This window comes from Rousettus aegyptiacus, unplaced genomic scaffold, assembly GCF_014176215.1.
Source record: "Rousettus aegyptiacus isolate mRouAeg1 unplaced genomic scaffold, mRouAeg1.p scaffold_m13_p_14, whole genome shotgun sequence".
Classification (NCBI taxonomy): domain Eukaryota; kingdom Metazoa; phylum Chordata; class Mammalia; order Chiroptera; family Pteropodidae; genus Rousettus; species Rousettus aegyptiacus.
In genome coordinates, this window is record NW_023416289.1 from 12,614,608 (window position 1) to 12,627,825 (window position 13,218).

Consider the following 13,218-nt stretch of genomic DNA (forward strand, 5'->3'; position numbering starts at 1 on the left):
CACACACAAATGTCGAAACACAGATTTCATTTGAACCCAAATCTGACCGTATGGCCTACAATCTCAACACAGATTACAAACTACACTATACACTAGAAGGAGTAGCCTTCTGTTGCACTATATCTTGATAAGAGAACAGGGGAGACATGAGAGACACTGCTGAAATAAATCAGAATATGTATTTCCTGGATAAAATAGAGTATTTTTAAAATCAATGATACGTAACTCTATGTATTAAATGATATGATGTCTTGATGTTTGTTTTAAAAATAATACAGCTTGGGGAAGGGGAGAGAATAATAGTTAAATAATTATTAAAGCTTAGTGATAGGTAGATGAGGGTTTATTATTTTATTTCGTGTACTTTTGTGTATTCTTTTAAATGTTCATAATAAAAGGTTTAAAATAGAAATAGGACATATACTTTCATTACACAAGCAAACAACTTTCTTATGATACCCTGTATCAAAGATATAAAAGGACATGACATACTTGATACTTATACATTTTACATTTTATATTTCATCTGTAAAAGACTGGTCTTACTTTAAATATATGAGAATCCTCTCAACCAAAATTAAAAATTAATAAAAGTATTTAGGTATGAACATGTAAATATACATATTAAATGGTTGTCTGCATTTCCATAAACTTGTTAAAAATATCTGCTTAATTAACTCGGTTTCATATCTTTCACCTGCCTAATAATCTCTATAATTATGACACTCTGGTTTGTTGGCCAGAAAATGGATGGGTTTGTACAGACAAATAGGACTCCATTTACAACATGGTTACAAATTGACCATGAATAAAGACCAGAAATCTGCTTCACTAACAAACATGTCTAATAATTCCTTATCTAAACTTGTACTTGATTTTCATACTAATATATATCTATGGGCTTCTTAAAAGTATAAATATGATCAATAATTTGAGAATCTTTTATATGCTCTAAATTACAGTTAAAACAATTTAGCTGTTACTAAAGGAAAAAAAAAAAACATTAAGCCAGACTCTATACTATGCATTTTTAAAACCATTAGTTTACTAAATTTAAGATTATACATTTTTATAAAAAGAATATTAAGGTTTCGAGAAGTAAAATCACTTGCCCAAGGTCACAGAGCTATTTTGTAGCTAAACTGTTATTCAAATTTAAGCTTAATTATAAAATCCAGTATTCCTCTACTATACCAGACTACTAGATAGGAAGCAAACACCTACACTCCAATATTTAGGGCCTTTTTAAAGTGGACCACAAAATGTTTAAGTTACTGGTTACATATGTATTTTACAGTGGCAGCTTGGCTTTAAGAGCACAAACTAAAACACAAAGAGCATTGTTTCTGCTACTAGGACCTTTTTTCTCCCCAAGTGTCTTAATTTCAGCCTCAGGTTATTCATTTCTATAGTGTAAAAATTAACATCCTGGCTGTCCAACTCAGGATTGTAGATTCAAAGATAATACATATGAAATCACTTCAAAAACTACAAAAACCATACAAATAGAGCCTTTTTTGTCTTAAAATGTTTTGTCTTAAAAATGACATGACATAAAGTTTTCAAAAGTAACTGTCAGTTGTTTAAATTATTCTACTTATTCTATTAACACTTCCAAGACTTCTAAAACCCTTCTTTCTAAGCATAGCTCAATCATCATCCCCATTACTTGGCTTTCCTCATCCTTAAAAACAATGCAATAGTAATGACACCAATGCTTTTGTAATAAATAATTAATGTATCATTTTGAAATGCTCAGCAAATAAAAGTTCTTCTGAATCTTCAAACTAAATATGTGTTTGGGGTTATTCTTAGTTATATTCACGATCTTGTTTGCACTTTTTCATAGCCAATTTATAAAAAGCTATTATTAAAATCTGGAATTCTAAGGTAGAACACCCAACACATAATTTTTAGCGATTTTGTGAGGTTTTTTTTAAGGCTTCTCAAAGCAGATACAAGAGCTAACAAGCACATCAAACACAGCAACAAAATCCAGAGAAACATTCAGCTGCTCTAAAAGAAGGATCAGGCTCTTTAAGAGAAAACTACATTGTATGAGTTTGCAAAGTTTCACACTTTCTCCTTTAAACTCCATTTCAGAGAAAGCCTTTGCATACTCACACAATATGCTTTAAAATGGCACTCTGCTGACCTTCCAATAGTCCAGCTCTATGAAAATTCTGTGATGGGTGTAACTTCAGAGAATCTGAAAAACACAAAAAGCATTAAGTACTTTTTATGCTGAATGATTTTTTTTAAAGCCAAGGATAGCATACACCTCTTACATAACTGTCATGTATTTTTAAGAGCTAAAGCCCATATTTGTGAATATATTCTCTGAAAAGAAGGCTGAATTGCCTCTACAGTGGTCTCTACGATAAACTTAGATTTTCATAAAGCATTTGTTTCATGGAAAATTATCTGATTACTGCACAAACGTTGTTAATGTTTTGACTATTTTTAGCACCCAACTGCACCACATTTGCCCTCCTCTAAGAACCATCTCTTGATATCGTCCTCTGAGACTCAAACCTACGATATTACCAAACTACTTCAGGTAACGTTTCCCGAAAAACGTATTACAGGATGGTGACTGCCAACTAAAGTCATCAGAGCAACAGACAATGGCTACAGTTACTAAGTAGGACTTTGTGTACAAACTCAATCGTCAGTCTATAAAGTCTAGTACCTTCCAGGGTAAACCATCCCACTCTGATTCACTCAAACAATTTAAACACACTAATGTGAAACTGAAGTCCCCCTTTTTGGAGGGGGTGAAATCAGCGAATGAATACGTCAAACCAAAAACTGAAGAAACGCTAGATTTCTCAGGAAGGAGGTTTATAGTGGCACACAATTTTTTTTTAATATGGTGAAATGAATAACTAGTAACTCAGTTATGTCTTTTGCCTCCTCCCAGTGGTTTAAAAAGTGATGAAGAGTGCAGTGGGAGCATTTTGGTCTGATGCCCCTTGCACAGGAAACCTGTTCTAACACATTCTTGTGGTGTCCAGTATAGGAATTTAACCCCACTAGAGATTAGCTCAAGTGTTAATATTTTAAATCCTGGGAATCCCCTTCAGGCTTTAGTCAAAAGAGTTTTTAAATTGGGAACCTCGATCCAATGCCCCTCTCCCTGCAACGAACTAAGAACAGCAACGAAAGAGAAAATTCTCAAAGGACAGCGTCTGTGCCTGAGCTGGCACCCCTGGGACAGGAGAGGAATAAAACTAATATAGACAGAGTACCCCTTTCTTTGTAAAGGAGAGGGAGAAGTAAGTAATTAGAATGCCACAGAGGTGCAAAGAGAGAAAAGGAAAATTCGGGCCCTTTTCAGCAATGAGATGACGAGGAAAGGCAGAGAGACTGGTGGATGGGGGCCGTCCCAGCAAGGGGAGGGAGTAGACTAGGCCAGAGGGAGAGGGGGTTAGAACGACGACGCACAAACAACCTGGAGGGGGAGAAAAATGGTGTGACCCTGCACCCAGAACCAGCCCCAGGCCACGCCGCCCGTTTGGTGGCAACTTTACCGGGGAGGATGGTCCCGGTGAGAGGAGCCGCGGCCCCACGCATCGCGCGGGCCACAGCGCGGGGCCCACTCCCAGGTGATCCCCGAGCGGGGGAGGTCGGGGTTGGCCGCTAGGAGTGTGGTGGGCCGGACGGGCCGAGGGACCCAGAGCGACTGGTGCCGCAGAGACCGGGGGCCGACGGCTTCGGGGCTGCCGGCGGCCGGCTCCGCGGGGGAGGGGCCGCCACTCCTCCCCGGCCCCTTCCACCATCGCCCAACCGCATCGGCCTCTCCCCACCCCCCCAGGACACGCCATCCCGGTCCGGGCTCGGCCGTTTCCCCCGACGAGGACCCCTCCGGCTCCTCCGGGGCCCTGCCTCCCCGCCCCCACGCCCCAGCCCCCAACCTGACTCACCTCGCGAGTACAGGGACTTGGGCGATTCCAGGTCTAGGTCCGCGCTGAGCAATGAGATGAAGTCCGAGGGCATCGCAGCTCGACCCAGCCCGGCCCGAGGGCAGCGGGAGGGGGGGGAGCGGCGGTGGCGGCGGCACCTCCTCTCCGGGACCGCGGACACCGAACCGGGGGCGGCGAGGCGAGGGCGGCTGCCGCTGCCTCCTCCTCGAGGGCAGTGACTTCCACCGGGCCGAGGACCGAGGAAACGGCGGCGGGGTGGAAGGAAAACTCCACAGGGACTAAATCCCAGCGAACCAGGAGGGGGGGTTCAGGGCGGGGAAAGGGAGGGGGAGAGCCAACGGGTCCGTTTCTTGCTTCTCCTCAGCGAAAACTGACGGTCGCCGCCGCCACCGCCGCCGCCGCCGCTGACAGGAATCTGAGCCCCGCCCCCCGGCGGGGCACTGCGCAGGCGCGGAGGGGGCGCGTCGGAGCGGGGAAGAGCGGGGGCGGCCAGCGGAGGGCGGGGAGGCGCGCCGTGGAACAGCATCAACAAGGGCTTCGCTTCCTGCCGCCGCGGCCTGGGTTGCTGTTCCCCAGCCGGGAAAGGGCCCCGCCGGCAGGGAGGGAGGGAGGGAGGGAGGGAGGCTGGGAGGTGTCCACGCCTGGGGCCCCAGGGAAGAAAAAGGTATTTGCACCGACCTGGTGATGGCGATCCTGAGGCGGCCCGTGCAGCGCAGAGCTGAGCGCAGGAGACAGACCTAGGGGAGCCGAGGTGTCTGTGCGAAGAGGGAAAGGACCCCAGATCCGGGCGCGGCGGGGACGGGTGGCCTGAGGTCTCGCAGGGGAATGGAATTTCGTCGCTTGGACAGCCACCAGACCTTTTGGGTTTTCATAGCAATGTCTAAATTGAGTTGGCCAAAGGGCTATCAAATTCATTTCTTAATTAGGAAATGGCAGACCATATTCTAAAAACCTCAAGTTATTGGTTGTTTTAATTAAAGTACCCCTTTTCCTTGCCCTTCCCCGGTCCACAACGTCTTTTAAAGGTTGAAAATTAAAAACAAAAATCTTCCTGATTGTGCTCGGCTGGCCGGGTTTATTCGGAGTGAGAGACAGAAGACAGTTTAAAAATTGGATCTTGTGAATCCACCTGGCTGTTCTAGAGGAGAAAAAGAAAAAAACAAACCTAAACACTCTTCCAAGTAGTTTTTAGTTTTTAACCTTTGGATTTAGGCAAGGATGGAGAAAGAACACATTTAATTGAGTTTTTGCTATTCTGTTCACAGAGCCAAAAGTTTCCATTGCAAAAACTGAAAATCCTCACCTACACCGCAGACCGTTTCCTGACACTAATAGACTTCTGAGAAATTTTTAATCAAGTTATTAAAATATCAATTGGAGTGCAGGGTATGCATGTTGGAAATAATGTTATTCTTGTGTGGGATATTGATGCCAGCAGCCACCTGGGCAACGTTTTTAAGCTGTTTGACTTGGTTTCGTTTTTGTTATTTTATCTACAAAAACAATTGCAAATCATAAAATAATAGTCTGTTATAGTATACGTATATACAATTTATAGAGCCTTTTTCCCAGGAATTCAGGCAATCATCTGGATTTGGAGTGCTGGGGATGGGAAACTCCCAGCAAGGGAGGCCCCAGTACAGGTGTCTCTAGGGTGAGGCCCTTGGCAAAGCTTTACCTGCAGACCCAGAACTTAAACTTATGTCATCAGAGTCTACCTGTCTTTCTATCGGAATATGTGATTCGGGTTGCTCAATTATCTTTGCCGCATTCTGCTTAGTAATCAATCGATCCTGTCAACATTTTCTTCCTGTCAGAGGTAAGAAAACTTTTAAGAGCCACCCCAAGATGGAAAAGCAGAACAGGAAACTACCTTCAAATATTCATCACCACTATATGCTTTTGAAACGAGTCCCAAGGGAAGTCCCTTCATAACTGGTCAGAGTCCCACTCATTTAAGACGTAAACCCCACTTTCCCCAAAAGGCCAAGGCCTAAGTCAAGGCTTTTGAATCATAGTAGGAGTAAGCATCTATTGGAGAACTACCCCCTCCAGTAGTCAACATATAATGCCAGAAGAGGAAATTGCAAAGCACCAGGCAGAACCCCAATACTAAAAAAGTTGAGTGAATCACTCTGACCATATTCCTTTTCCCCAGACCTATATAATCATTCAACAAATTTAGGGTTTAGGAAATCCCCAGTTGCTGTTATGACCCTAATTAAGAAGTCAAGAAGTGGCAAGTCCTCTTCCTCTTTTTTTTCTTAATACAAGTGCTTCGGTTGTATATGTTAATCACATTTCCCCTGGTAAGGTAAGAGCAAAGTAAAGAGGCGTACCCCAAAGTGTGACGACCTAGACTGTCAATTCTCCTACACTGGGATTCTTTAGATTCAGGCCCCACCCCATCAGGCCTTGCAACAAGCAGTGATTATATCTAAATGGACATTTGAAAATTCAGTGGTCCCCGCTAAGTTCTTTTACAGAGACACAGCTTCTGAAAAACTACTTAGATGGATTGTTTTCAATGCCATGTTTTGCAGTAACATAGAAACCTAGAATCTCATTTTGTCCCTTAAAATTTCGGTGACTAAAAACACAAATTAATTAATAAACAGTGTTTTCTCATTTCTGATCACAAAATACAATATAACCTATATGATAATGAGGGTTAACAAAAATAACTATATGATCATTGTGTCTTTAGTAAATTACATGCTACCCCTACTTCCAATGATATTTTTTCTGTGGTCATTAATGTCTCAATTGCTTCCCCTTATATCTGATATTTGAAATAGTCTCATGTTATATTTTAAAAACCACTCCATCACCCAAACATATACCTTCATAAACATTTCTCTGTGTGCAATAAAAAGTGACACTTTAAGCCATAAAATTTGGAAATTTCCTCTCATTGGAAATTACAATAGGATTATGGAACAAAACATAAAGCAGATTTAGTAGTTTGTAGAATTTCTTTATATTACTTCCCAATCATATCACATTCCTGAGTTACTTGATTAAAATTTCACAAGAACCCAGATTCAACTACAAGGTTGTACAGATTACACAATAGGGTGGCAGTTTTTATATCGATGGCGTGTTCTTTAACCCCTCCTGGACCTGTTTAGGCACTTAGTGAATTGTGTTGCTGGATCTACCTCAAATAAAAGAGGTTCAAATATCAACCACTGAAAAGGAATTAAAGTTATACAGAAGAGAGGAATGTGTTGTCACAAGACCTACAGAATCTTTGTCATTCTAATACAATTGAGGCTGTTAAAATTTTAGTCACACGTATATTGTAAAGAACTTGCTAAACAAATACAAAATCTGAAAGGAAAATTTCCAGAGTGACTTAAGTCATGAACAAAAAAATAAGTTTAGACCACAAATTATCTTTGCCCCACCTTGGGAGCACTCAATAGTAATGGAGACTTGATAGTGGTGAGAAATAGCAGTGACTGACAATTTGTGCTGAAATTATAACCAAAGTCCTATTTGGTTATGTTTATGTGTCAATTTCCGCCCTTAGAACATGTTCTAGCAAATGTTTCTGAGGACAAAATTAGTTTCAGTAGTCTTCCCATCAGATTTAGAACACTCTAATTCCTTACATCTCTCAAAGTGCCTAAATTTGATAATAAGTCACCTAATTCACTTTGATGAAGTACTTCTGTGCTTTATGACATAGTCTAACTCAAAGTTTTCCTGAGGTCTTCTAGAGAACAGTTAAGTCTCTCAAAATCTAGAATAACTGCAAGTTCTGAGCTATGGTGCAATCAGCTTGGATCTGGAGGACCTAGAGGGCAGTGAGAAGGAGGCAAATACCAGAGATACTCAAAGAGTGGATTAAGAAGGAGCAATTTAAGAGAATATAGAAACTCCCGAGCCCATTAATCCAAGACAGGAAGGAAAATGTCTCTAGATCATCTCAACAGTGGGCAGGTTAGACTTATGCAAACTGCACACAAGTCATTCATACTGGCCTTGAGACCACTACCGTAGGTTTGCAAGATGCTCTTTCTACATCCAGTCATAATATGTATTAGGTCTGGTACCCCCACCTCAGCTGTGATATTAGTTTGACCAAGAATAGGAATGAGAAATTATTTTACTATTTCTTATTACTCTTTCTCTTAATTCAGGGAATTTAACCTGAATTTAACCAATGTGTTTGTTTCAAGGCATCTGTGATCTCTCTAAACATGTATACAAATTTTTGCAAACTGGTCCCTATATGCATCTTTTCCCTTAGAGTGAAGGTCTTTAAGTTTCATAAGATTTCTGAGCAAAAATAATATCTATAACCCAGAAAAAAAATAATCATCCCTCTATATGAAGTAAATCCATTATTTCCTCTTTCCACACATGGGTTCTAGGAACTATGGTAGGTGCAGTGCAGGAAATACGAAGATATTACAAAGATGAGTATAAGAACTCAACTGTCAGCCTGAGAGGGCACATGGCTTGTAAGCAAACACATGCATCATAACACGTGCTATTTCAGAGTTCTGTATAGGTATCTAGAAAGATATCATCCTCTTGCTTTCTTAGTGAGCTGATAGAGGGAAAGAGGAAGGAATGCCACTCAACACACATCACCCTTTCTTCTCTGCCCCCACAGCTGGTATCTCTTCACTCCGACCCATTTCCTGCAGTGCTTAAAAGTGCTAGACATTTGCAGGTCAAAGTCCTGACATACAAATGTTTACATTGTGATGCATCACAGCTATTGTGTGTTGATACAAATATCCCAAGAAATACCTGAGCTTCATTGGACTTTGTCAGTGGATGGTCAAAGAAACACTGAGTGTCATTTTTTCAGCTTTGCTGAAGATTATGGCTAAATACTTAGGTTAAGGATGCATTGAAAAAATAGTTGAATTGGTCATCCACAACTAAGCCCCAGAATAGAAGGGCTAATTTGAAGTTACTGGATAAACTAGGCTAACTTTAGAAATAACATATTCCACCCAAGAAGCACTTGTTTCGGCTGAATTAGGAAATGTGGACTCCTCCAAACAGGGAAGAGGCATGCAAGGGATCTGCCCACAGGTGTTAGAATCTAATTATTAAATACGAGGCTTAGAGAGAATATTTATTTATTTATTCATTCAATTTCTCTACCTGCAAAAATCTTACATATCCTTCAAAATCCAACTCAGACATTACTTCATCTGCAAATTCATCCTGAGTCTTTCCAAGCAATATGACTTGTTCTCTCCTCTGAATTTCCATAGCATTGTGTCCATACTGTTGGTATAGCTATTATCACAGTGAATTACTGTTCACGGTCTCTCTCTAATATAAGTAAACACTTAGTTGTACCCAAGAAGGTCAAAATAAATAAAATACATCCTTGCCTTAAATAACTTACAACCGATTGTGAGCATATGACTTTTGCACCTAGAATGAAACAAACTCTCTAAAGCCACCTTAATAGGAATTTGACATTAGCTCCAGAGATTAATAAAATGAAAGAAGAAACTAGAAAGGTAAGAAAAGGGTAGAGTCAAAAGAACTCAACCATTATGTGAAGGATTCTGTTCTTTAGTCTTTAGGCACTAAGGAGACACTGAGGTTTTTGAGGAGAGAAATGACCTGCTCAGAGTTATATTTTACGAAAGTAACAAAAGGATTCTGGTAAAGATAGTGGAGTGTGTCAACAGTGCGCTCACCTCCTCTCACAACCACGTCAAAATTACAACTAAACTACAGAACAACCATGATTAAGAATCGCCTGAAGTCTAGCTGAACAGAAGTTTTATAACTGAAGACATATAGAAGTCACCTTGAGACGGGTAGGAGTGGCAAAGATGCAAATTGGGCTAACCCCCACACCAGCATGTGGACGTTAAAAGTCCAAAGGGTTAGCTCAGCTGCAGAAGACTCCCCTGGGTGAGCAAAGGAGTGAGGGATCCCAGTCCTATACCAGACTCCCAAGCCTAGGGTTCCAGTGCCAGGAATAAAAGTCTCCATAAATTTCTGGCTGTGAAAATCAGCAAAGATAGTGGCTGAAGTCCCAGGCATTCCTTGTAAAGTGTCTTTACACAGAGTTACTCACTGACTAACTTAAGAGTCACTCAGTGCTCCAGCACTGGGGCAGCAGCTTGAAAGGTGCCAGGGACATATAGAGAGGAACTAAATTGTCTGGCTTCAGGGTGAGGGCTGGAGGGGCAGCTTTCTCCCAGACAGAAGTGCTGATGAAGGCCACTGTTCCTTGTTGGATCCTCCCTGCTCCCAACGTGCAGACCTAGAAAGTTGCCATATCCGATTCTCCATCAATCTGGCTAATACTGGTCACCCTGCCCTGATGATTCCTTGAGACCCCACCCCACCAAAATTACAGGCCCACCCAAGCCACTTACAGTGGCTTTTCAAAACAAACAGCCTGTCTTGGTTCATGCTGCAAACTTACCTAAAATCACAAAACCCAAAAAAGCAGCATCTAGCCTCAGTGTGCCCCATACTTCTTGCTGAGCAGCCCCAAACCCGGCACTAGCAGCAACCAGTCCTGGTTTGCAACTTGACCTCTTGAGGCACCTCCAAACCCAGCACAGGTGGCAGCCATCTGTGGACTGCTTCAGATGGCCCTAGGCAGGACACAGGCAGCAGGTGAACTTGGCCTGTGGCAGGGGCCCTCCCAGGAGGGTCTGGGGCTGGCATGCACAGTGGCCAGCTTCAGACCAAGATGGAGCACCACCAGCCAACTCCGAGGATGACACACCCAAAAGGCAGACTAGTCAGTCACCAGAGCCCTGCTAAAGCAAATCCTGCTTCATGGGGTCAGTCCTTGCACACAGCTACTCTACTGTAGTTACCAGCCAGTCCTCACAACCAATCAGCCCATGGGTCAATCCCTCCCACTGGTGTACAAACAGCAAACAAGGCTCAACTACAACAGAAGGGCATACACAACCCATACAAGAGACACACCTGGAGTGCCCGATTCAGGTGAATAGGGAGAGTGCACCACTGGGCCCCTACAGGACACCTACTACATAAGGTCACTCTACTAAAAATGGAAGACAGAGTAGCCCTACCTAACACATAGAAACAAATACAGGAAGGCAGCCAAAATAGGGAGACAAAGAAACCTATCACAAATAAAAGAACAGACCCAACTCCAGAAAAAAATAATTAAAGAAAATGGAGGCAACCAATCGACCAGATGCAAAGTTTAAAACACTAGTTATAAGGATGCCCGATGATCTCAGTGAGAACTTCAACAAAGAGATAGGAAACATGAAAAATGAAGATAGAAAACATAAAAAAGAACCAGTCAGAAATAAAGAACACAGTAATGGAAATAAAGAATACATTAAAGGGAATCAGCAGTAGATAAGATGAAGCAGAGAATCAAATCAGCAATTTAGAAGATAAGGTAGCAGAAAACACCCATGCAGAACAGCAAATAGAAAAAAATAACTTCAAAATAACAAGGCTAATTTAAGGGGCTTCTGGAACAACATCAAGATTACTAACATTCAGAGCATACAGAAAGAGGAGAGAGAGCCAGGAATTAAAAACCTATTTCAAGAATTAATGACAAACTTCCTTAATCTAGCAAAGGAAATAGACAAGCCCAGGAAACGCAGAGTTCCAAACAAGATGAAACCAAAGAGGCCCACACCAAGACACATCAAAATTAAAATGCCAAAGGTTAAAGACAGAGTGAATCTTAAAAGCAGCAAGAGAAAAAGCAGCTAGTTACCTACAAGGGAACTCCCATAAGACTGTCATCTGATTTCTCAACAGAAACTTTGCAGGGCAGAAGGGACTGGCACAAAATATTTAAAGTGATGAAAAGCAACAACCTACAACTAAGATTACAATACCCTGCAAAGGCATCATTTAGAATTGAAGGCCAGATAAAAAGCTTTCCAGACAAGAAGAAGCTAAAGGAGTTCATCACCACCAAGTCAGTATTATAAGAAATGTTAAAAGGACTTAGTTAAGAAGGAAAAAAATTAAAAATATGAATAATAAAATGGCAATGACTACATATCTATCAACGATTACTTTAAATGTAAATGCATTAAATGCTCCAATCGAAAGACATAGGGTGGGAGAACCAGGCAAAATGGTGTAGATGGTAGAAGCTTTGCTCATCCCCTCTTGTGACCACATCAAAGTTGAGATGGAAACATGGAGCAAACAGCATGCAGAGTCACCTGGGGAACTAGATAAATAGAAGCACTACAATCAGGGGGAGAAATCGTCCTGCAACAGTTGGAGGTAGGAGCATGCAAAGACATGAGGCTGCACAGCCCCCAGTGGCTGAGTGGAATGGAGACTACAGCAGTGGCAGCCAGCAGCTGCAGACGCCTCTCAAAGGGGCTGTGTCCACAACTGAACTTTCATGGTGATGGACCTGCTGACTCTGAGCACCAGTACTGGGTTGGCTGCTCCAGGGTCGCCAGAGACTTACAGGGGAACACTGAGTTGTCAGAGTGAGGGCTGGAGGCAAGGCTTTCTACCAGACAGAAATGCTGGCGGTATCCATTGTCCCTCTGTTGAGCCCTCCTCCTGACCCTAGTGTGTGGATACAGCACTGCCATAGCTGAAACATCATCAAACTGGATAACAGAGGTCACGTCGCCCAGAGGATTCCCTGAAACTCCACCTCCCCCCAAACTCACGGTCTCACCCAGGCCACATTCAGTTACGTCCTCCGCAAATCCAGTGCTCCTTGAAGAGCAGCGCCAAGACTCACACTGGTGGCAGCTGGCCTTGTTTTCTTGTGTGGTTTCTTAAGGCAACTGTAAGCACAGTATTTGTGGATTGCTTGCTGAATCTTAACAGGTGGTCCCAGAGGGGCGCAGGCTAGGGCTGAACTTGGCCTGCAGCTGAACCCCTCTCAGGACTGTGCTGTTGGACACCTACTACACAAAACCACACTAACAAGACTGGGAGACTTAGGAGATGGTGGGATAAAGGTTTGAATCATCCACCAACAGATTCTTCATCATTGGAGTCCAATAGCTTAACCTACCAAAAAAAATCTAAAGGAGAAACAAACACCACAAAACATGATTCACCAAAGAGACTTTATACTTTGTTACCTGGAACAGCAGAAACTCTAACTACAAAAGAAATCAGCCTAGATTTACTTCTTACCAGTAGGAAACCCAAGAAAATATAACTTGCTGACACTTAATAAAAGAATAAATTGGTAGTAAACAAATCTACATAAGCATGCATATCCAGTTTTCACTCCAAACAAACTTGAGCATCAAAATTTAAGCTTCTCAATGCTCCTTTCATAGTAACTAAATGTGGAAGTTCA

The 13,218-nt window shown here is 42.2% G+C and overlaps 2 protein-coding genes across 6 annotated transcripts in view; both read right to left on the reverse strand.

Annotated features, from left to right (window-relative positions):
* The window catches only part of NFAT5 (nuclear factor of activated T cells 5), a 106,298-nt gene extending 101,976 nt beyond the window's left edge, over positions 1–4,322 (reverse strand). Inside the window, exons 1-2 of one of the 5 annotated variants that reach the window (XM_016146877.2) lie at positions 3,927–4,242; positions 2,156–2,209 (exon numbers count right to left, since the gene is read on the reverse strand). In XM_016146877.2, the coding sequence (XP_016002363.2) occupies positions 2,156–2,209; positions 3,927–3,999 (127 nt within the window). In that variant the 5' untranslated portion in view covers positions 4,000–4,242. Of the gene's footprint in view, positions 1–2,155; positions 2,210–3,926 lie in introns of all 5 variants that reach the window. The other 4 variants (XM_016146876.2, XM_016146878.2, XM_036231428.1 and 1 more) reach the window with 4 other exon arrangements.
* Positions 4,179–13,218, reverse strand: part of LOC107511926 (extensin-like) — a 61,792-nt gene continuing 52,752 nt past the window's right edge. The window contains 2 exon segments of the mRNA XM_016146889.2: positions 4,179–4,546; positions 4,548–4,783. Coding sequence (XP_016002375.2) covers positions 4,205–4,546; positions 4,548–4,783 — 578 coding nt within the window. The 3' untranslated portion in view covers positions 4,179–4,204.